Source organism: Sturnira hondurensis, unplaced genomic scaffold (genome assembly GCF_014824575.4).
Source record: "Sturnira hondurensis isolate 20B ecotype Veracruz unplaced genomic scaffold, ASM1482457v3 Scaffold0017436, whole genome shotgun sequence".
Lineage (NCBI taxonomy): Eukaryota > Metazoa > Chordata > Mammalia > Chiroptera > Phyllostomidae > Sturnira > Sturnira hondurensis.
The window spans coordinates 19,251,130-19,273,333 of record NW_028090067.1 but is presented as its reverse complement, the minus strand read 5'-3'; the positions used below and the strand labels follow the sequence as shown (position 1 = coordinate 19,273,333).

Below are 22,204 nucleotides of genomic sequence, written 5' to 3'. Positions count from 1 at the left end.
GGCAGGACCTGTCGGGTTCACTGCATTCCTAGCACAGTGTATTACATATAATTAGTGTTCACGAAACATTTGTTAAATAAATGAGGGTATGAACTCTGAAATCCTATGACTCTGTGACTCTCATCTCCAGAAGGTATATTCTGAATCCACAAAGTGAGGGGAGGGCCAGACCTGAAGTTGTGGCCCTGCTGTGGGCAGTCACCCCTAAGAGGGGTGACAAGGCTCCAGTTCCTGACCACGTCCAGTTCCTGGCAACACAGGCGCCCCTGTGGCGTCACCACCACCACTGTTGCACTAACATGGGAACCTCCAGCAGCAGGCTGGACTCGTTCAGCTGAGTGGGAAAAGAGCCACTGTGCAACCAGGACACGGACCAGCGCACCGGGGTGGGGAGAAAGGGCTTGAATGGGAAAGCTGTCCTAAGCATTTCCCATGGGCCTCAGGGGCTCTTTAAGCTGTGTTGACCCTGGGAGCCACAGCACTTTCAATAGCATGCCACGCTCTGTGCCCAGCCCGGCCGAGGGCCTGCCAGCATTCAGCTCCTGCCAACAGGCCCCCATGAAGGGCGCCCACTTCCACTGCAGGGGGCGGAGAAGGTAGAGGCCCAGATCTGAGAGAGACCTGCTGTTGCCAAGAGTAAGCACACACAAAGGTACCACAGGCAGAGCCTGGGAAGGAGCCGGGACTTGGTTCATAAGGAAGGGTAGGGGGAAATTCGGCATGACACAGTCCTTTGTACCTCGTCAAGCAAAAGAAAAGAAAAAAGCCCCCAGAGGAGGCCAGTCATATGGCCCCACTCCCAGCCATGAGGCTACAGGACTCAACTGAACAGTGCCTTGGGTGCCTCAAATTTACATCACAGCCATCAGCCTGCCTCCCTGATAGGACCTCTGGGGGTCAAACAGGACCGAGTGAGCACACACGTGATGCTGGCAGAACGGAAAATTTCAACTGCCCTCTGCAGAGAAACCGACAGTGTTTGCCAGAACCTGATGCCTACATCATTTCTCAAATATAATAGAAAAAGGACCAGGAAAACAAAACCTTAACTGTAGTAAGATTAAGGATGATTATGATTTTAGGTTTCCTCTGTATTCTCTAACACCTTTGCAATGAGCAAAAGATATTTTAAGAATTAGAAAAGAACAAAAAAAATTAAAAAAAAAAAAGACTAACCCAAAGAAAGAGCCCGGTAGAATCTGGAAGCATGCCCAGTGCGAGGGCTTTGCCTCTCATCTATGCCACAAAATGCCACACCCCCTGCCCCCCACAAAACCGTCAGCTCACCTTGGCCCGACGCAGGTCTTTCTCACCCCCGACCTGGGCCTCGATCAGATGGTCACAGTGAATGGTGGATGGCACGGCCACCTTGGGCAGCCCACTGCTGATGAACTGCAGCATAGCCATCTGGGCAGTGGCGTCCTGCATGGCCACGCGGTCGGGCCGCAGCCGCAGATATGTCTTGCCCCGCTCGATCTCCTGATTGGCTGGGTCATCCAGGTGTCCATACACAATCTTCTCAGAGAGGGTCAGAGGCCGGTTCAGTCTGGGGGGAAGGGAAGGGGCTGCCTGGTACTGTCGGCACAATCTCCTGCCCACACGGAGCACTCCCCCTGCGCACATGCCACCCTGACAGAGGACAGGGAGGGGACCTTCTGCTCCACAAGGGTGGATGGAATGGTCCTGCTCATGTGGCACCTCCAGCACACGGCACAGAACCTGGCACTTATTAGGTGCTCGAAAGTTACTTGATGGATAAGTGAATGACAACAGCCCAAGAGATGGCAGGGATTTTTTTAAAGGACTGTTTTTTTTCCCCAGCAAATTAATCACTATTATTTGATGAGCATCTTTTATATATATTTTGCACCATTTAATTCTCATTGCATCCATGGCACTTAATAAAACAACCAAGAGGGAGTGGAGGTTCGGCAGAGTGGTGTTAACAGCTCAAGGTCACAGCCAGTGTCATCTTGAACCCTCTATTTCTCTCTGTCCACCCACGACTCCCCCGTGCTGTCGGCCCCACCGAGACAGAGGATCCTAACCAGCAACCCCCTCACCCAACCAGCCCTACTCTTCACCCACAGCCCCCATGTCGGAGGCCTCCTTACCCCACTGTGCTGACACCTTGCCCATGAGCTGCACTAGCACTTGCTGAGACTCCATTCGGAGAGGCATGGCTGTCAGCTCTCGGGAACAGAAACCCGTACCACTGCCTCTAGCCTCTCATTGGTCCCCCTCTGTTCACACCCCATTTCCCTGTCTCACCCTCTCTTCCTCATCAGGGCTAAAATGGCAGTCCAAGCCTGACCCGTGGGGAGATGTAGGCCCTGCCAAGACTCATGTGCCCTGTTTCCTTCTCCCTGGGGCCCCCCCATGCAGACTGAGATCAGTGCAGGTCAGCTCTCAATCACCCACCGTGGGCATCCTGATGATTTCCTGCTGCTGCTCACTCCCCTGGGCGGCCCACACAGCACAGCAGCATGGCTGGACCTCACACTGCCTCCCACCACTCCCAAAGCTTATGCCAAACCTGAGACCTCCAGGGAAGGGGCAGAGTTCCACTTTACACCCAGTAACTCAAGGGAAAAAGAGTATCAGATTGGGAGTCAGTGGCTCTGGGTCTAGACCTGACCCTATTATTTTTTTAATTTTTAAAAAGATTTCATTTACTTCTCAGAGAGGGGGAAAGAGGAAGGGAAAGAGAGGGAAAGATCAATGTGTCAGAGATATATCAGTCAGTTGCCTCTTGCACGTCCCCAACTGGGGACGCAACCCAGGCACGTGCCCCAACAGGGAATTGAACCCACAACCCTTCGGTCGAAGGCTGACAGTCAATCCACTGAGCCACACCAGCGAGGTATGACCTGACCCTATTAATTAAACCCACTGAGTAACCAGATGAGCAATTGTCCTTTACAGGGAGCTTACCAACCCACAAGTCCAGGGATTCGACTGGAATGAGATAACAGATAGCAGTTATAACAAATCAGCTTTATTGAGGTATTAAGTGGAGTGCAATAAACTGCATATACTTAAAGCATACCACTTGTTAAGTTTCTACATATGTACACACCTATAAAATAAACACAATTAAGATAATGAACACCCCCAGCACCACCAAAAGTGCCCTTGTGGCCTCACGCCCACTCCCATCCCTAACAACCACTGGTCTGCTTTCCGTCACTATAGACTGGTTTTATCACAGCACTTACTTTCAGCTCGGCACTGCTAGGCACTTTACTGTATATAACTCATTTTATCCTCACAACACAGACGAGGAAGCTGAAGCACAGGTGAAGTAACCGCAAAGTTAGCAAGTGGCACATGGAGTGAGCAAGCAGTGTGACTCACGGTTTGTGCTCTTTACATGACACTGCGGGCTGGGCCTGTGTTCGGTCACTACTATCACCGTCACTCTGCCGGCCTTTGACTCTTCCACTAGCCTGGGTTCCAGCCCCTCCCTCCCAAGTTTACCTAGTCCCTGGGAGCCAGAGTCCCCTAAGGCCCTGGCTCTGTGGGCAACAGTGGAGCAACTGGCAATTCTGAGAACCCCTATGGCTCTGCTGTCACGGGACCTTGAGTAGAAATAGCACCGGCCCGAGGTACAGCTGCCCCCTTGAGCAGCAGCATCCACGCGGCTGGCAGGCCCACTGTGTGTAGCACAGGCCCTCTTTCGGGGCCCCAGGGGAGACAAAAAATAGCACACAGGCTTAAAACCAAAGACCTTGACAGCAGCCGCCTGCAGTTGTATTAAAAAGCCTGACAGTGACGAGAGCCTAAGGACAGCGCATCACCACATTTCCTTGAGGAGTAACTGAGGACAGCAAATTGGGTCCTCCATGTCCCACCTTCCCTCTGCTTCACCAAGTGACAGAGCCAGTTCCCAGGAACAGAACTGGGTCCCTCCTGTCATGGACACAGGGTGGAAGAAGAGTCCCCCTGTGACTTCCAAAAGTCCCCCCTGGCTTTCCAAAATACCCGTAAGTGTATTTTAATTCACTACCATCTTTTTAGAATAGCCTCACTTGGGCCTTCTTTTCTACCCAAGGGTTCTTGAGCATGGTAGCGCTGACACTGTGGACCCCACAATTCTTTGTTGGGGGGCTATCCTGTTCATTGCAGGACGTTCAGTACTAATTTTGGTCTCCACCTGCTAGATTACACGAAACCCCACCCGGGCCATGACAACCAAAAATGCCTCCAGACACTGTCAAATTCCCCCAGGGGACAGAATCGACACCCCCACCCCCAGGGAGAACCCCTGCCCTATTGCAACAATGAAAACTTAACATCCCGCCCTGGCTGGTGTAGCTCAGTGGATTGAGCGTGGGCCTGCGAAGCAGAGGATCACGGTTCGATTCCCAGTCAGGGCACATGCCTGGGTTGCAGGCCAGTTCCCAGCAGGGGCCAGTTCCCAGCACGGGACGCATGAGAAGCAACCATACATTGATATTTCTCTCCCTTTCTCCTTCCCTTACCTTCCCTTACCTTCCCTTCTGAAGATAAATAAATAAAATATTAGAAAAAAAACAACTTAACATCCCTTATCTGTACTAATTTGGAAAATGCTGAATGTTTATGGCCTTTTCTGGTTAAAGCAGGGTTGGAATAACTAGGCAAAGGAAAAAAATCTTCTTTTGGTTAATTTTATTTATTTTTTAAAATATATTTTATTGATTATACCATTACAGTTGTTCTATTCCCCCCCTTCATTCCCCTCCACCCGCACACTCCCTCCCCCACCATTCTCCCCACCTTAGTTTATAACCACGTGTCTCAACTTCTTTAGATTCTGTATTTCCCCCACTATTCTTGCCGTCCCCCCTATCTATTTTCTACCTACCCTCTGTGCTATTTTCTGTACCTTCTCCCCTCTTCTCCTCCTCCCACTCCCCTGTTGCTAACCCTCCATGTGTTCATTTCTATGGTTCCACTCCTGATCTAGCTGTCCTCTTGGTTTGCTTTTGTTTTAGGTGTGGTTAATAACTGTGAGTTTGCTGTCCTTTCACTGTTAATATTTTTATCTTCTTTTTCTTAGATAAGTCCCTTTAGCATTTCATATAATAAGGGCTTGGTGATGATGAACTCCTTGAACTTGACCTTATCTGAGAAGCACTTTATCTATCCTTCCATTCTAAATGAAAGTTTTGCTGGATAAAGCCATCTTGGCTGTAGGTCTTTGGATTTCATGACTTGGAATACTTCTTTCCAGCCCCTTCTTGCCTGTAAGGTCTCTTTTGAGAAATCCGCTGACAGTCTGATGGGTACTCCTTTGTAGGTGACTGTCCCCTTATCCCTTGCTGCTTCTAGGATTCTCTCCTTCATTTTAGTCTTGGCTAATGTAATTATGATGTGCCTTGGTGTGTTCCTTCTTGGGTCCAACTTCTTTGGGACTCTCTGAGCTTCCTGGATTTCCTGGAAGTCTATTTCCTTTGCCAGACTGGGGAAGTTCTCCTTTATTATTTGTTCAAATAAGTTTTCCACTCGTGGCTGTTTCTTTCCCCCTTCTGGTACCCCTATAATCCGGATGTTGGAACGTTTAAAGATGTCCTGGAGGTTCCTAAGCCTCTCCTCATTTTTTTGAATTCTCATTTCTTCACTCCTTTCTGGTTGGATGTTTCGTTCTTCCTTCTGGTCCATTCCATTGATTTGAGTCCCAGTTTCCTTTCCATCGCTATTGGTTTCCTGGACATCTCCCTTCATTTCAATTAGTTTAGCCTTCATATGTTCCTCTAATTTGTGAGTATAATCAACCAGTTCTGTGAGCATCCTGATAAACAGTGTCTTGAATTGTCCTTCTGAGAGGCTGGCAATTTCTCGGTCGCTGAGAGTTATGGGCTCTGGGACTTTGAGTTCTTCTCGGGGCTGTTCGTGCCTGTTAACTCAGCAGGATTGGAGCCCTAAGGTGTTCACTAGCGCAGGGCAACTAAGTCGCTGGGTTGTGACGCTGTATGTGGGGGCGGGGTCAAAGAGGGACTATGGTGTCCTGTCTGCCGCCTGCTGCCTCGGCCCTCACCGGTGCCGCAGCTGCTGCCGTCACCGGGCCCTCGCGTTTCGTCCCACTGCACACGAGTGTGCCACCGCTGTCAGCCCTCGCCCCCTGGGGCCTGCGTGGTCCGTCTCACTGTGCGCAAATGTGCGACCGCGGTCAATCTGCCCCGCACCCCAGCTGGTTCTTGTCTGCCTGCGCGCCTGGGTCGGGGGCCCTGTCCTGCCCGACCCTGCTCGCTGCTGGCTCCACCCGTCTTACCGTCCCTGTTGAACGGTTAGATGTAGTCGGACTTCCGTATAGTTCAATTTTCTGTCCTTTGGTTGTGTCTTTGTTTCTCCAAACCTTTGTTGTATTCAAACTTGGTTGTGGGAGAAGGCACAGTGTTTCCACCTTTGCCTCCATCTTGGCGGAAGTCCTCTTTGGTTAATTTTACTGATGTAAGTAAAACCAAATATATTCCCAGTGCCTTAAAAGGCAGTTTCTCTGGTTAATTTTTTTAGTGCAAAGACTAGACGTGAATACTACTCTTTGTCACGTTGCCATAAGGCAAACTTCCACGTTAACCCTCCTTCCCAACATAATGAAGATCGAGGTGGAAGTGTTCTTGCAGTTTTCCACTGAGCTATGGTCTGAAAGCTCCAAGAATAAATAAAATATTGTTTCCAGGAGGAAAAAAATATTTGTGCAAGGTTCCATTATCGATGGGGACAGTGGTTCGCAACCCTGACTACATGTCGGAATGAGCTGGGAAACTGGGCAAGGCCCCCTTTGTACCCAAAAGTCCTGATCCTGCTGCCACTGTCGTCAACCATCTTTTACTGAGCACCTCCTCTGTCCCCAAAAGGGGCAGGCAGCAGGAGCAGTACCTGTAGGCCTCTCCACAGCCCCCTCCGCAGACTTACCGTTTGCGGACGGTGCTAATGTTCTTCTCTAGCAGGTCATAGCGGATGTAATCACTGGGCTCGAAGTGGCTCATGGCCACCTTGGCCCGTTGGCACAGGACCGAGGCCACATGGTACTGCCGCACACCCAGGGCTTTCTGCAAGAAGACAGACAACAGCAACTGTCAACGGAGGACTGAGGGGTCAGTGTGATGAGTGAGAGAGGAATGACAACGTCAGGGGTATTCAGTGACCGCAACCCTGTTTCCTCCTCTGAGGTACAGAGATGATGTGGATGAGACAGCAGCCACAAGGAACACTGCTTATGGCAGGAGAAAGAGCAAGGGATTTGTCATCAGAATTGCTGGATCAAGGTCAAGTTCTATCAACCTAAGAAAATCCCCCATCATCTGAGCACCAGAGGAGGCGGGAATGGAGGCCCAACCAGCCCTGGTGATCACAGGGCTACTGGACAAATGAGAACAGAATGTGAAAGTTCTCGCTAAGCTGTGAAGCACTACGCAGGCCATAGCTACTCCACTCTGCATTCTAAGTTCCCTGAGGGTGGGTATCAAGCTTCATTTGTTTTACCTATCTCTGTATCTAGACTGCCTGGCATATACTAGAGAGCCAATAACTAACTGTTGAATAGATGGAAGAATTAATGAGGAAAACCCCAAGCATGGGTTTTGGATATTCTCTCATTCCTTCAACTAGGTCATAAAAAGAATAGCTTCTACCTGGCTTTTATCTTTGATTGCTCTGGGGGAAGACAGTCACCTCGTGTTAAAATAGGTAAGCAGTCCCGCAAGAGGCCCACCTGGGAACTGAGGCTAATAACCAGCACCAGGTTGCCAGGGGTGTGAAACACCACCTGGCAGCCACCTCAACAGCCAGTGCTCCCCCCAGCTCAAACCTTCAGATAAGCACAGCCCTGGAGGACATCCAGATGGCAAATTCTTCAGCAACCCCCATGCTCCCAAGGTCCTGGTCCACAGACTCGAAGCAAGAAGCATTTGTGGTTTTAAGCCTCTAAATTTGAGGACAACAATCTGTTTTGCAATAGTAAACAAATGACTGTTGAGATGGGGTATTAGTTCATTTTAAACCGTGGATGACAACCCTCACAGCGTTCACTGTGACCAGGGCAGAATAAATGAACCCAGAGAAACCAAAGAGGGAAAGAAACAGCTGCTTCCCTTCTCGGAGGTATCTGCAGTCCCAGGGGGAATGCACCCTCAGGCAAGGACAAGGCAACACTCAAGCTACTGCCCCAGGATCCCTTCTTTGTGTCCCCTGGACATTTAAATCCAACCCCTGCCAACCTCAGCATCTGGACCAATACGAGTGCACGGGCACCATGCCCTGTTCAGGTCATCCAGTGGTCGGAGCCCACCCAGGCAGGAGCAGCACCCTCCACCACCACCCACCTCCCCACCACGGCAGGACTGAGCTCCCAGTGAGGCTTCAGAGCCACTGCCCTTCATCTCCAAATCCACCAAGGGGTCCCCATTACCTGCCTCATTGGGCAGGAGTGAAGGACGCGCCAAGAACACATCAAAGGACTTTCGATAGCCTGTGTGCAGAAGGCTGCAGCTGTAGCCACCACCCACTGCTACCCCAGCGGGGACCTGGGCTCAAGTCTGATGGGCCGTGGACTATCTGAGTCATGTGGACAATTTACCACGCTAAACACTCATTTCCACAGAGATACTGTGATGACAGGGGAGATCACATCAAGTACTTGGCACAGTTTCTATTATTACCCCTGTGCATTTATAAGCATACACTCAGGCCCCTCTAGAGTGTTTTTCACACGAATGAGAAACTGACAAGCTGTTCTGCAACTGGCCTTTATCATTTACCAACATACACATCTTTCCAAGGCCTATATACGGAGCTACCGCTTTTTGTAAATTAGCTGCTCGCTCTCTTCTCCACCTGCCCTTTGTCTACATTATTCCCATTGATCCTTCAAGTTCCAAATTAATTTCACTTTCTCAGAGAATCATCCTCAGATGCGCAGCCCAATCAGAGCCCCTTATATATTCCCACTTATTACTTCCTGACATCCACCGTGAGAGCCGTCTGCGGTGGTCTGTAAACTCCCGTAGGGGAGGGATTGTGTCTGTTTATTAGTAACTACGTTCGCCCTGCCTGAACACCAGGCCTCACACATAGGAGGTGCCACGGAAATACCAATGCACCAAACCAATGAATGCTGCCTCTCGTTTCTCAACCAGATCTCTCTCAGTTAGCAGGTTAAATACACGGCTGGTCTGGCTAACCTTGTGAGAGCAAACCGTGACAAGACAAATCAATAATTTGCCAGTCTCAGATGCTTTTGGTTAGACTGTAAATAGGTTCAACATTTTTGAAAGACAATTAATTAGGCACTACCTGTTAAATGTAAAATGTTTGGGCAGTAGGCTCCCCCTTACCCAATTTCACTTTCCATGGTTTCAGTGACCAGAGGTCAATCACGGTCTGAAAATATTAAGTGGGAAAGTCCAGAAACAAACAGATCATTAAGTTCTAAACTGCACACCATTCTGAGTAACATGAGGAAGTCTCTGTAGCACCCGAAGGACAGCAAGTAGAGCTACTCGTTCACGAACATTGACGGCAGTGTTACTCACAGCGGACGAAAGCTTGGAAGCAGCCCGAGTACCCACTGAGGGATGAATGGATACAGAAAATGTGGTCCGCCCTGGCTGGTGTAGCTCAGTGGATTGAGCGCGGGCCTGCGAACCACACGATCGCGGTTCGATTCCCAGTCAGGGCGCATGCCTGGGTTGCAGGCCAGTTCCCAGCGGGGTACTCATGAGAGGCAGCCATACATTGATGTTTCTCTCCTTCTCTCCTTCCCTTCCCCTCTAAAGATAAATAAATAAAATCTTAAAAAAAGAAAGAAAGAAAATGTGGTCCATACATCCAAGGAAATATTAGTCAGCCCTAAAAAAATTTTTAAGGCCTGAAAAATTCTGACACATTCTACAACATGGATGAACCCTGAAGACATGCTAAGTGAAATAAGGCAGTCCCGGCCCTGGCTGGGTAGCTCAGTTGGTTGGAGTGTCATCCCAAAACACCAAAGTTGCAGGTTTGAACCCCAGTCAGGGCACATACAAGAAGCAACCAATGACTGATAGGTGGAACAACAAACCAATGTCTCTCTCCCCCCGCTTCTTCCTCTCCCCCTCTCCCTAAAATCAATAAAAATTAAAAAGAGCCCTGGCTGATGTAGCTCACTGGATTGAGCTCGAGCTTGCAAAAAACCGAGGTTCCGTCCCCAGTCAGGGCACGTGCCTAGGTTGCAGGCCAGTTCCCAGCAGGGGACACAAGAGAGGAAACCATACATTGATATTTTTCTCCTCTCTCCTTCCCTTTCCCTCTAAAGATAAATAAATAAAATCTTTTTAAAAATTAAAAAGAAAAGAAGTAAGAAAATGGACAAATATGATCATGAGGTACCTAGAGTAATCAAGATCAAAGACACAGAGAGTAGAATGGTGGTCTCCAGGGGCTGGGGGAGGGGAAGTGGGGAGTTATTTATTATCTAATGGGCAGAGTTGCAGTTTGAGATGATGAAAAAGTTCTAGAGACAGATGGCGGTGATGGTTGCACAACAATGCAAATGTACTTGATGTGCTAAACTGTAAACTTAACAATGCTTAAGATGGTCTCTTAAAAATATTTTTAGCCCTGCCTAATGTGGCTCAGTGGACTGAGCGTGGCCTATGAACCAAAGGGCCACTAGTTCAATTCCCAGTCAGGGCATATACCTAGGTTGCAGGCCAGGTACCCAGTACGGGGTGTGCCAGAGGCAACCAATCAATGTATCTCTCAAACATCAATGTTTCCCTCTTTTTCTCCCACTCTTCCCCTCTCTAAAAATAAATAAAAGTCTTTTAAAAATTTGTTTAAACATATGGGGATGGGGGGAGGGCAGCAAGGAAGCCATTGTGGCCACAGCAGAATAAACAAAGGGGAGTGAGGTAAGAGATAATATGAAAAGGAAGCAGAAAATCAGTTGTATGGGACTTTGTAGAATATAGTGAGGATTCTGGACTTGACTCTGAGTGAGATGAAAAGCTAAGGGAGAATTCTGAGCAGGAAGTACATGTCCTGCCTTATTTACAAGAACCTCCCTGGCTGCTGTATGTAGAACAGGAGGCAGCAGGGACACCAGCAGGAGCCAACATGATGGCCAGGGAAAGATGATGGTGACTTAGACCAGAGTAGCAGTGACAGAGGTGGTGAGAAAGGGCTGGAGTCTGGGTATATCTAGAAACAATACAATTTGCTGACAAATTTGCCAAAGGGCACGAGGGAAGAGGCAAGAATGTCACTGAGGTTCTGGGCCTGAGTAACTGGAAGACCAGAGGTGCTATATACTGAAATGGGGAAGGCAACAGAACAACAGGCGTGGGGGTGGGATCAGGAGATCGTTAGGAAGCTCTGCCTACCGCACACCCGGGTGGAGATGTTAAGAAGGCAGCAGGATTCTAATCCTGGGACCCACACCTCTACAGCTCTGCTCGTGGAATGGTTCATCTAGAGTCACAGATCATGAGCCCAAGGTGACCAAAGATCACAAAATCTTTTTTCTCCACTTGACAGATGAAAAAATGAATGCTCAAGGTCACATATCTACTTAATAGCAGTTTGGGGCACAACTTGAGCTGATCATTTCTTACATCAATGCTTTCCCCACTGTACTTCCTCCCTAATTTAAACTGAGATGTTACTGATTCATTAAACAAATATTTCTCCAGTCCCAGACTTCGTGCTGTGGCGCCTGGATCAATGAGACAGATGCAGCCGCTGCCCTTGCTGAGCTTACAGTTTGGGGGAGAAAACAGGTACCAAGTACACCCCAAGGACACACAAGGAACTATGTACAAGAAGGGCTATGAAAGAAAAGTTATGCGGCTGTAACAGTATAAAGCTGGGAAAACGAAGCTAGAATAGGGAAAGGGCTTCTTCAAGAAAGTGGTACTTATTCTGAGAACTGAAACATTCCTAGGAGTCAGCCAGGTATCCAGGGAACCTGGCATGTAGAAAGAACAGAGAGCATGTGCAAAGGCCCCATGGCAGGGAAGCACATACAACTGAAGGAAGAAAGAGAAAGCCAGCCTGGCTGGAGCAAAGTGAATGAAATGCAGTGGAAATGGCCTAAATAAGTACATAAATAAATAAAGCTAAGAGGAAAACAGAGCCAGGCATCCTTACTTGAGCAACCTGGAACCGCAGTGGAGCACCGAGGTAGAGGCCTCCAAGGAGCTATGAGGCCACCTCCCACTTGCCCTCTCATAGCCCCAGGGTGGCTGCCTTGAGATGGCTTCTCCTCACTCCCGGGACTTGGTGAGGTTCAGAGCTTTCTGCCCCAGCCCCGAAGGCTAGGGCCACAGCGAGGGCAGCAGCTCCTTTTGTTATCCTGTTACCCCTTTGGTGTGTGGGACCAGGACCCAGGCAGCTGGCACCTCTGGCCTACTCTTCTCACTCTGTATGTAAGTAATGAACTATCTGAATATGGCTCATTCAGTGGCTCACTGTGCCTTTACCAGGCCTTGTCCTGTGTGAGGTTTATAGTAGCTGCTAAATTTTTAACCTGATCCGCAAAGCAACAGGAAGCCAACTGCAGTTAAGTGGGATCATGACAAGATCAGACATGTTTGTGTTTTTTTTTTTCAAATCATGGCTGCTATGTAGACAACGCATTTGAGAGGGGCAGAAGTAGAATAGGCTAATGGCGACTCATGTTGTAACCTCTTTCCTATAAGCACATTTATATTTTGACACTTTGGCATTTTTTCTGTACCAAGTAATATGACACAGATACCAAGAAGAGTAAGATGGTCCCTACGCTAGTATAGATTCTTCTGGCCAAGATAAGCACATAAATGAAATGCAAGATGTTGTGATCCTTGCAAGAAAGAAGCATACAGAGTGGGCAGGAGTGCAGCAAAGGGAGGAATGAACTCTCCTCCAGAAGGCACCCCCCCGCTCCGCTCCCCACACACAAGGCTTCACTGAGCAGGACTGTGGAGGACACAGAGGAGTCTGCAAGGCACTGAGAGAGGACAGTCTGCATGTTTAAAAAAACACTCACAGCCCTGGCTGGTGTAGCTCAGTGGATTGAGCGCGGGCCTGCGAACCACATGATCGTGGTTCCATTCCCAGTCAGAGCACATGCCTGGGTTGCAGGCCAGTTCCCAGCAGGTGACCCACAAGAAGCAACCATACATTGACATTTCTCTCTCCCTCTTTCCTTCCCTTCCCCTCTAAAAATAAATAAATAAAATCTTAAAAAAATAAAATAAAATTAAAAAACACTCACAGTGGCAGAAGGTAAAAGATAAAGCAGGAAATGGAAGGTCAACTGGAAACCAGACAGGGCCAGGAAGGGTATGGCTTACCATCCCAAAACAGCCTGAATTACAACCCGTGTTTACAAGGCGCAAGAGCACAGTGCAGGGAACATTGACCTAGCTCCGAAGTCCAGCTCTACCACTTACCAGCTGTGGGACCTCACCCAGGTTTCACCTTTGAACCCATTTCCTCCTTTAGAAGGGAGTAACAACTACAGTATTACATGAGGCAAGAAATGACATGAATGGGCTCTGAGAACAGCATAATTATATAAAATGCTACAAGCAGAGCTTTTTAAAAATTATCATTTACTGGGGGTTTTCCTCCCACTTTAAAAAGTAGAATATATTTCATGGAAAATATTTAGAAAACACATAAAACACAATTCCTAACTCCCTGAGGCCCACCCCGGGTTACTTACCACCACCACCCCTCCACTGGACTCCCTGGCTTGACGCCAGGTACAAGTGACTCCAAGAAGGGCACCCAGTACTGGTTCTACGATGAACCCAACTTTCCCCACAGTCCCTGGTACCACTGTCGTACCCACAGTATCCACAATACCCACATCAAACAGGTATCCTGGCCGAGGTTTCTAAGCAAAGACAATGATAATAATAATCATTATTAGTAATGTAATACTCTCCACTGAGTGTCAAGTTATAACCCTTTACATGAATGGACAGCCCTGCTGTGTATGATTTAACACACGAGGAAGCTGGAGAAGGGCACTGACCGGTCCAAGATCTCACGGGTGGAACACAACAGCGCCAGCACCCAAACGCAGCCCGGACCCCGGGCCCTGCAGGTATCTCCTGAGAACTCCAAGTCCTGATCAGGACATGAATGAGTCAAAGAAATCGAATGAATCTAACCACTATGCTGTCACCTGAAACAAACATAAAATAATACTGAGTGTCAACTAAAAGGGAAATCAAATCAAATTATAAAAAGGAATGGACAACAGTGGCTATCCCTACAGGGTGAAATTATGGAGAACTTTTAACTTTTTACATTTATGTAATTTTGCACCTTGACTACTGTACATATACTAATTTTAAAATCAGAAAAAAATTTCAAAGAAATATAAACTTCTTTCTATGCACTTCCCACTCTATTTTCTACAATTTGCAATCTACTTTAGATTGTTAAAAAGCAAAAGAATGAAGGCCGAGTTTTCTAAAGAACATGAATATTTACCCCCACTATAGAAAAAGCAACTGGCAAAACTTTTAAAGATTTACAACATAAAATATGAGCAAGGTTCTGGGGGTAAGAGCAACCTAGGATTTCGATATTAAATACCAGGGAAGTCTTCTCAGTGGGAACTGAAATAGCTATCGGAACTGAACGACGACAGCACTCAGTGGGCCCCAGTAACTCCACTTCTCCATCGCTATCCATACCATTCCTGCACAAAGACAGCTAGCTACAAGAATGCTCACTGCACCATTACATGAAATATTTAAAAAATTAGAAGCAACATAAATGTCTGTTTATTTTTTTAAAAGTTACGCTTCATCCACTCTGTGGAATACTGTACAGCACGTTAGGGGAAATCCCCAGGATTCATTAAGTCACAGGTAAAATGCACAACACAGTACTTCCAGACTCTGTACTTCTGCGTGTACATTTACGTGCATAGAGATACACCGAAGAGGACACAACCCAAAGGATCTGCTGAGGATACTCCTGTGGAAAGAGGAAGTTCAAGAAAGGGCTGGGAGAAAAGGAGGATTTTAGCTTTATCGGTACTGCGCAAATATTTATAAGAATGTTCTCATTGCTACCTGTATAAATACATGTATTATTTATTGTACATGTTTTAATTTTAATTGTAAAATTTAAAAATCTTGGAAGAAAATTTACCAAAAATGTTAACAGTAGTTATTTCAGGGTGAGGTGGGATATTATAAATTAATTATAGGTAATTTTTATAATATTCCCTATACCTGTGTATTTTCCAAGTGGCCTACAATGGGTACCTTTATAAACAAAAAAAAGGTAATGAAAAAGGCAAAGACATTAAGGAAAAAAATTCATAGACATAGACAACAGTATGGTGATGACCAGAAGAAAAGGCGGCGGTGAGGGGAGGTAGAAGAGGGTAAAGGGCACGGGGGGGGGGGGGGGGGGAGGNGTGGGGGGGGGCAGGGCTGGGAATACAAGAAAGAAAACTGTACTTGAACAAGAGTTAAATTAAAAAAAAAAAAAGAAGAGGGTAAAGGGGCTAAATGGTGATGGAAGGAGACTTGACGTGAGATGATGTGTTATAGAATTGTACGCCTGAAACCTATATAATCTTATTAACCGACGTCACCCCAAAATTCAATTTTAAAAAATTAAAAAGTCCTGTCTGGTGTGGCTCAGTGGATTGAGCGCCAGCCTGCAAACTGAAAGGTCGCAAGTTCGATTCTCAGTCAGGGGAATGTCCCCTCCATTGCTAGAAGGGTTACAAATCTCCAGGGTCCCCGAGGATTAATGAAGGCTCTGCTGATCCCGCACTTATGGACAAACTCTGAAGGAAGGAACACACTCAAAGTAGATCCTACTGGGGAGCCAGACCAGAAATGAAATGAAAATACGGGAAAAAAAGGGAAAGAGACAAAGTGAAACTATGCCAGGCTCACAAAGGTCACCTAATGTCACCCTCCCAACAACTGTGCCTAGTCGGATTATTACAGGTCGTGTTCTTCGTTTAGATGAGAAAATGGTGACTCAGAGGAGAAAGCAAAGTCCACTAAGAATCTAAGTTCTGACACCTTCTCAGGGCAAAGGCCAGCGGGCCTGGGCCAGTCTGACCGCCTGCCTGTCCACCCTGTGAAGCTCGGTAGGTGCCAGCACTGCCTCACGGCGCGGTCACAAGTGAACTGTCCAAATAAGCTGGGCTCTGAAGGAGGCCTGCTCTCTGAGGTACCTGCTTCAGCAAGAGACAGACAAGTCACCAGCCACATCCGACCTGTTCTATGCCATTTAGAAACACCCCAACCCCAGTGCCAAGTCACAGAAAGGGCATCCACTCGAGAGCTGGATGGATGCTCCCCAAGCTGTGGGACCCGAGACAGCTTTCTTTACCTCACTGAACCTCGGTTTCCTCTTCTGTAAAGTAGAGATAAAAGGGCAGAGATTTTATGAAGCATAAAGAATGTACTGCTTGGGAATGCAGAGAAAACAACATGGAATGATATATACAAAATTCCCATCAGTAGTTGCCTCTACAGACTGGAACGGAGAGAATGTAAGAGAGTTTTATGACTATATTGCATTCTTTAAGGAAAAAAATATATGAAAAGTACAAAGCTTGATAGCGGGGGTTTCTGGCAGGTGTCAATAAATGTAAACTGCTTTTATTCAGTTTTCCTGGGAGAATGAGATACTGCCACTAATACACTGCTTGCCTGTGTACTGGAAAAGAACTGTGGGCTGCTGTTTCCCACTATGCCTTCTACTCGCTTCCCAACCACCCACCGACACCAGGAGCCCCAGAGCAGGTGACAAGCACCAGGACAGCAGAATGGAAATGGGACTGAAAAGGTCCCACTTATCCACTCTTTCTGTCTTTGCATGCCTACCCTGGAGTCATCCAACCTACGACGGGGCCCTTTCCAGTGGTGGGGAAATGCAGTACCTTATGAGGCAGCCCATTTAACCAGTAAGATGCCTTTAAGGTCTTGGGTGGGGTAAGACCCTGGTTCCTTTGACCAGACCCTTCAGGCTCACAGCTCAGAGCAACTCACTGCCTACCTCTTCCCAGCAGGGCAGCCCCAAGTGGGAGCTGTCTGGGTGGACAACACAGGAATGCATGTCAGTCAACATCCTCCAAAAAAAAAAAAAAGCATCTTCCCACACCTTCGCTGCTTCTAACAAATTCTTCCACCCGTGGCAGGCAAAGCCTGGCACCTCTCCTAAAAACCCAAACCTACACAATTCCCTCCTGCCAGGAGGCAATCAGCTAGTCAGGTTGCTATGCAGTGGCAGGCACAAAAGTGATGCAGCCCTTTTCGGAACCTTGGAAAGAGAACAGGGGGTGGTGTCTCTCCAAGTCGCAGACTCCAATGGGCTCCAAGGCAGTATGGGGTTCCTTTAAGGAATCCGTTGATAAATTCACTCATCTGTCTAGTTCTCCTTTCTTGCTGGCGTCAGCAGCAGGGACTCCAGGCACACTGTGAACTGCAGGCAAATCCCCAGCCCCACTCTGACCTCCAGGCAGCAGCTCTGCACCATGACGCACTCCTGAGCTCAGCCTGTGAGGCTGACGCACAGCTTAGCCTCTCTCCCTCAAGCTATGCAGGTATTTTGAGCAGGAGGCATTTACGGTCCAAATAGACATACATCCAAATAGGGCATGGAGCCAACCGAACTGTGTCCCCTCTATTGAGCCTACTCAACAGACATCTAGTTTCTACTCTCTACCCCCAGGAGAGGACTCTGGGAAAACAGTCTGGCTGAGTAGTAAGTAGAAAGCCTGCATTCTGCAGCCAAACAGCTCTGCATTCAAAATCTGGGTGTTACATGCTAGTTGTCTGTGACCTCAGACAACTATTTAACCTCTCTGGGTCTCAGTCCCATCATCCTGAAAACAGGCTAATGATACCTCCTTCTCAGAACGACTGTGAGGGACAAGCAGGCAGTATGCATAAACAAGACCGAGTTCAGTGACTGGCCCAGCAGCCTGACTGACTGTGCCCCTGCCACGTTGGAGGTCTGGGACTGGAGCAGTGTGGAGTTAGCCCACCCTGCACACGGCCTCCCCGTCTTGCTTCAGCCCAGTGTATTACAGTTAGTAAGTGACTTCTTCCTCACCAGCACACAAGATTTTTCACAGGCAGAGTCCTCATCTTCAACCAGCTCCATAGCTCTCTCAATGAACAACAAAAATAACAGTAACAACACAACTACCCAGCAGAAGGTGAAGGAGCCCAGAAGGTGAGTTGATGGGCAAGGGTTACAGGAATTCCTGAGACCCCTTAGACACCACCTCCCAGCACTGGCCAGGAACTGAAGTTCCCAATCAGAAACTGTCTCAATTTCTATAGTGTAAAAGCAGAATACTCCTACTGGGCCTCCAATCCCCAAGGAATTTAACATTTAAAGGTTTTATTTACTTATTTTTAGAGAGAGGGGAAGGGAGGGCAACTACACAGTGATGTTTCTCTCTCTCTCTTTCTCCTCCCTTACCCTCTAAAAATAAATAAATAAAATCTTTAAAAAAATAAATAAAAGAAACCAGTAGATTTATTTCTACCTCTTCTCCCAACTGTCTTAGAGTAGCACCCAAAAGGTTTTCCTGGACAATTACTACATACCCAGTCCCCATGGAGACTACAGAAGGAACAGGCAACTTCCCTGGAGCCAGTCTGTTTTAAACATACGAGCTCCAGGGAAATGCTGCAGCCATGAAGGCGGCAGGCTCTCTCTGGGGCTAGGGACAGAGACTAACATTCACCCGGTGCCCATGCCCTGTGTCAGATTTGCCTCAAGTACTGTGAACACACGGTCCCATTTAATACTCACAACTACCATCTATGGCAGAAGATACTGGGCCCATTTTTCAGATTACAAAACTGAGGCTCTTACAGGGGTGTCCAAACTTTTAGAGTCTCTGGGCCACACTGGAAGAAGAGTTGTCCACACATGAAACATGCAAACACTAATGAAAATTGATGAGCAAAGAAAAGGCTTTAAGGAAATTGATGATTTTGTGTTGGGCCACATTCATAGCCATCCTGAGCCACGGGTTGGACACCCCTACCCAGAATATTAACTATTTTGTCCAGGACCACACAGCAAAGGTAATATTCCAGTCTTGGCTCCAAGTTGGTGCCCTCTCCTTTGGCCTAACCTTTGCAGAATGAATACAAGAAAACCATTCTCCATGCCTTTTAGGACCATCCCCCCCCCCCTGCCCCTGCCGCCAAATAAAAAAGTTTCAACAGGTTCATTCTGTAACAATCTGAGGAAAAAGTCTGTCCTTATTCTCAATGTTAGAAATGGCCTATTCCTAAAGTAACACCAGAAACTATTCACAAATTTTTAGAGTGCATTAGAGCTTAAAGAACTTTCCAAGTATTATTAGGGTTTCAGGACCCCTCTTAATGGGAAAGTAGCTATTAATTGTCCCGTTTTGCAGATGTGTAACCTGAAGGCCACAGGGTTGAGATTGTGTGTGAAGCCACACAGTAAGTCTGTGGGTAGAGGAACTGTCACTTGGGTCCTTGATATTCTACGTGCTGCTTTGTAAAGACTGCCAACAGCCTCCGCACAGTCCCCTTCCTCTTATGCTGAGAGGCCCAGGGCCTACCACCACCTTCAGAACCAGGTGAGTCAAGAAAGCTGGAGCCAATAAAGACAGACTGCTCAAGCATCAACACTGATTTTACACAGTACCCAGATGGCCTCTCAGAGACGCCAAGCACCAGAGTAAGGCCTGAGCCAGAACAAGGCTCACGTCATGCACGATGCTCAAGTGAGAGAGCCTAGGGCAAGGCACTTGACCCCACCCAGCTTCCTTACCTGTGAAATACAGGTGATTTGCAGACAGCTGATGAAAAGATCAAGAATTTATAAACAAGCTTCAGACTACACCCAGGTTTTACAAATACTATGCAAACACATGACAACTGAATTCAAGTAGACCCAACCCCCAATTGCTCTACCGTCAAATCCAGAAGTCATCCTTATTTATACCCTAGCCTTCACGCTCCAAATCCAACCCAGGTGCCTCCAAAATATCTCCATACCAGAACCCTAACCCTAGATACCTTCAACCCTCTGTGATTAATTCCATCAGCCCCACCAGTGCCCCTGCTTCCTCTTTTATCCCTTCTGTGGTTTTTCTCAACCATAAATCAGATCCTGTTGCTCCACAGCTTAAAATCTTCATTACATTTGAAGTAAAATCTAAAATCCCCGTCACAGCCTACATGACCCTGGGTTCTTCCACCCCTTGCTCAGGCTGGCCTCTCTTCTCAACGCCCTAGCCATACGGGCCTTATTTCTTATCTTCAACATAATACCTATCTTGGGTGCTTTGTACATGCTGCTCCTTGTACTTGAAGTCTCCCCTCCCAAAATACTGAAGGGCTACCTTTTTAAAAGAAATATTTTATTTATTGACTTGAGAAAGAGGAGAAGGGGGAGAAAGAGAGGGAAAGAAGCATCGGTGTATGAGAGGTACATCTTCAGTTGCCTCTCGTGCACCCCCAACCGGGGACCTGGCCTGCAAGCCCGACACATGCCCCGACTGGGAATCAAAAGGGCAACTTTCAGTTCTCGGGCCAGAGCACAATCCACAGAGCCACACCAGCCAGCGCTGAAGGGCTACCTTCTTATCACTGAAGTATAAGTTCAAATCTCACCTCTCCTGAGGCCTACCCCAAGCACCCCAGTTAAAGCCAGGCCATATCCCCACCCCTACTCTACCACACCATCCTATTTTATCTTCCTTTTAGCACTTAATAGCTACAACTTTCCTATTCGTCTACTTATTTATCTTCTGTCTCCCCAGAACTGCAATATAAGCTCCGTTATGCTTGTTTCCTATTGAACTCGCAGTGTCTAGAACAGCATTAGGTGCAGAGTAAGCTTTCATATAACATTTGGGAACAGCTGGTCCAAAAGGCAGCAGTGCGCTTCCCTGGTCTTCAAGACAGTACTTCGACTCCCTCTCCCAAATTTGAGATTGGAAGTTTGTTTGCTCATCCAATGAGTCATTCATTCATTCACTCAATTCAAATCAAGTTGACTACAGGTCACCTGAGAAAGTACCACAGTGAACATGCAACCAGAATGAACTGTTTCATAATTTAAAACAAGATTTTTTAAGGCACTTTTAACTTAACTTCTGCCCAAAGTCGGGCTTCTCTGTAATTAACTGCCATCTCAGATTTACATCTGAGGTTACATTATACACATGCACCTGAAAGTCACACGATGAAAACTCAGCACCCCAGTACGTCACGGCAAAACCAAAGACCTAAGAAATGTATTTGCAAATACCTAACTCCTTTTATGTTATGTACCCCCCGTAGCCCTTTTCACAAAAATAGATAATAGAAACCAGAAAGTGAGTGCGGCTTTTCAAAAATTTCACCTCCATTTTCTTCGCTCTTTCAAATCTCACTACCCAGTAGCAGGTACTGCCAAATGATCAAACACTTTCAACTTAAGGAGCACTGTTCTAGACTGACAGCTGTACAAGGGCAGGGGAAGGGGGGACTGGACGAAAAAAGATGAAGGGATCAGCCAAAGAACATATGTGCATGACCCATGAACATGGGCACCTGTGGGGGACTGCCTAAGGGAGTTGGGGCAGGACAGGGGGGAGTAGGGGAAATGGGACAACTGTAATAGCATAAACAATAAATTATAAATTAAAAAAAAATTTAAAGATTTATTTATTTATCTTTAGAGGGGAAGGAAAGGAAAGAAGGAGAGAAATATCAATGTATAGTTGCCTCTCATATGTCCCCTGCTGGGAACTGGCCTGCAACCCAGGCACATGCCCTGACTGAGAACTGAACCGCGATCCTCTGGTTCCCAGGCCCGTGCTCAATCCACTGAGCTACACCAGCTGGGCTTAAAGTAATTTTTTAAAAGAGCACTGTTCTCAGGTTATGGGGCACTAATAGTACCTTGGGCAACAGGTTGAATCATGATGCCAAAGAAAAGCAGTAAAGCACAGGAACTGGGACCTCAGTCTTTGGAACAGAAAGCTGCCGATTCAGCCCTGGCTGGTATGGCTCAGAGGATTGAGCGCTGGCCAGTGAACCAAAGCATCGCTGGTTTGATTCCCAGTCAGGGCACGTACCTGGGTTGCTGGCCAGGTCCTCAGTACGGGGCATGTGAGAAACAACCACACACTGATGTTTCTCTCCCTCTCTTTGTCTTTCCCTTTTCTCTTTCTAAAAATAAATAAACAAAAAACCTTTCAAAAAAAAAAGAAGAAAGA

The 22,204-nt window shown here is 47.3% G+C and overlaps 1 protein-coding gene and 1 long non-coding RNA gene across 3 annotated transcripts in view; both read right to left on the bottom strand.

The window, feature by feature from the left end:
- The window catches only part of ACO2 (aconitase 2), a 43,663-nt gene that overhangs the window by 18,310 nt on the left and 3,149 nt on the right, over positions 1-22,204 (bottom strand). The window contains exons 1-3 of one of the 2 annotated variants that reach the window (XM_037067984.1): positions 8,939-9,073; positions 6,901-7,037; positions 1,288-1,546 (exon numbers count right to left, since the gene is read on the bottom strand). In XM_037067984.1, coding sequence (XP_036923879.1) covers positions 1,288-1,546; positions 6,901-7,037; positions 8,939-9,058 — 516 coding nt within the window. In that variant the 5' untranslated portion in view covers positions 9,059-9,073. Of the gene's footprint in view, positions 1-1,287; positions 1,547-6,900; positions 7,038-8,938; positions 9,074-22,204 lie in introns of those variants that run through there. The other variant, XM_037067985.1, reaches the window with a different exon arrangement.
- LOC119002228 (uncharacterized) lies at positions 12,575-13,336 on the bottom strand. Its single transcript, XR_005069712.1, has 2 exons — positions 13,217-13,336; positions 12,575-12,998 (listed from the first exon to the last, which is right to left on the bottom strand). It is a non-coding gene; the product is annotated as an uncharacterized LOC119002228 (long non-coding RNA).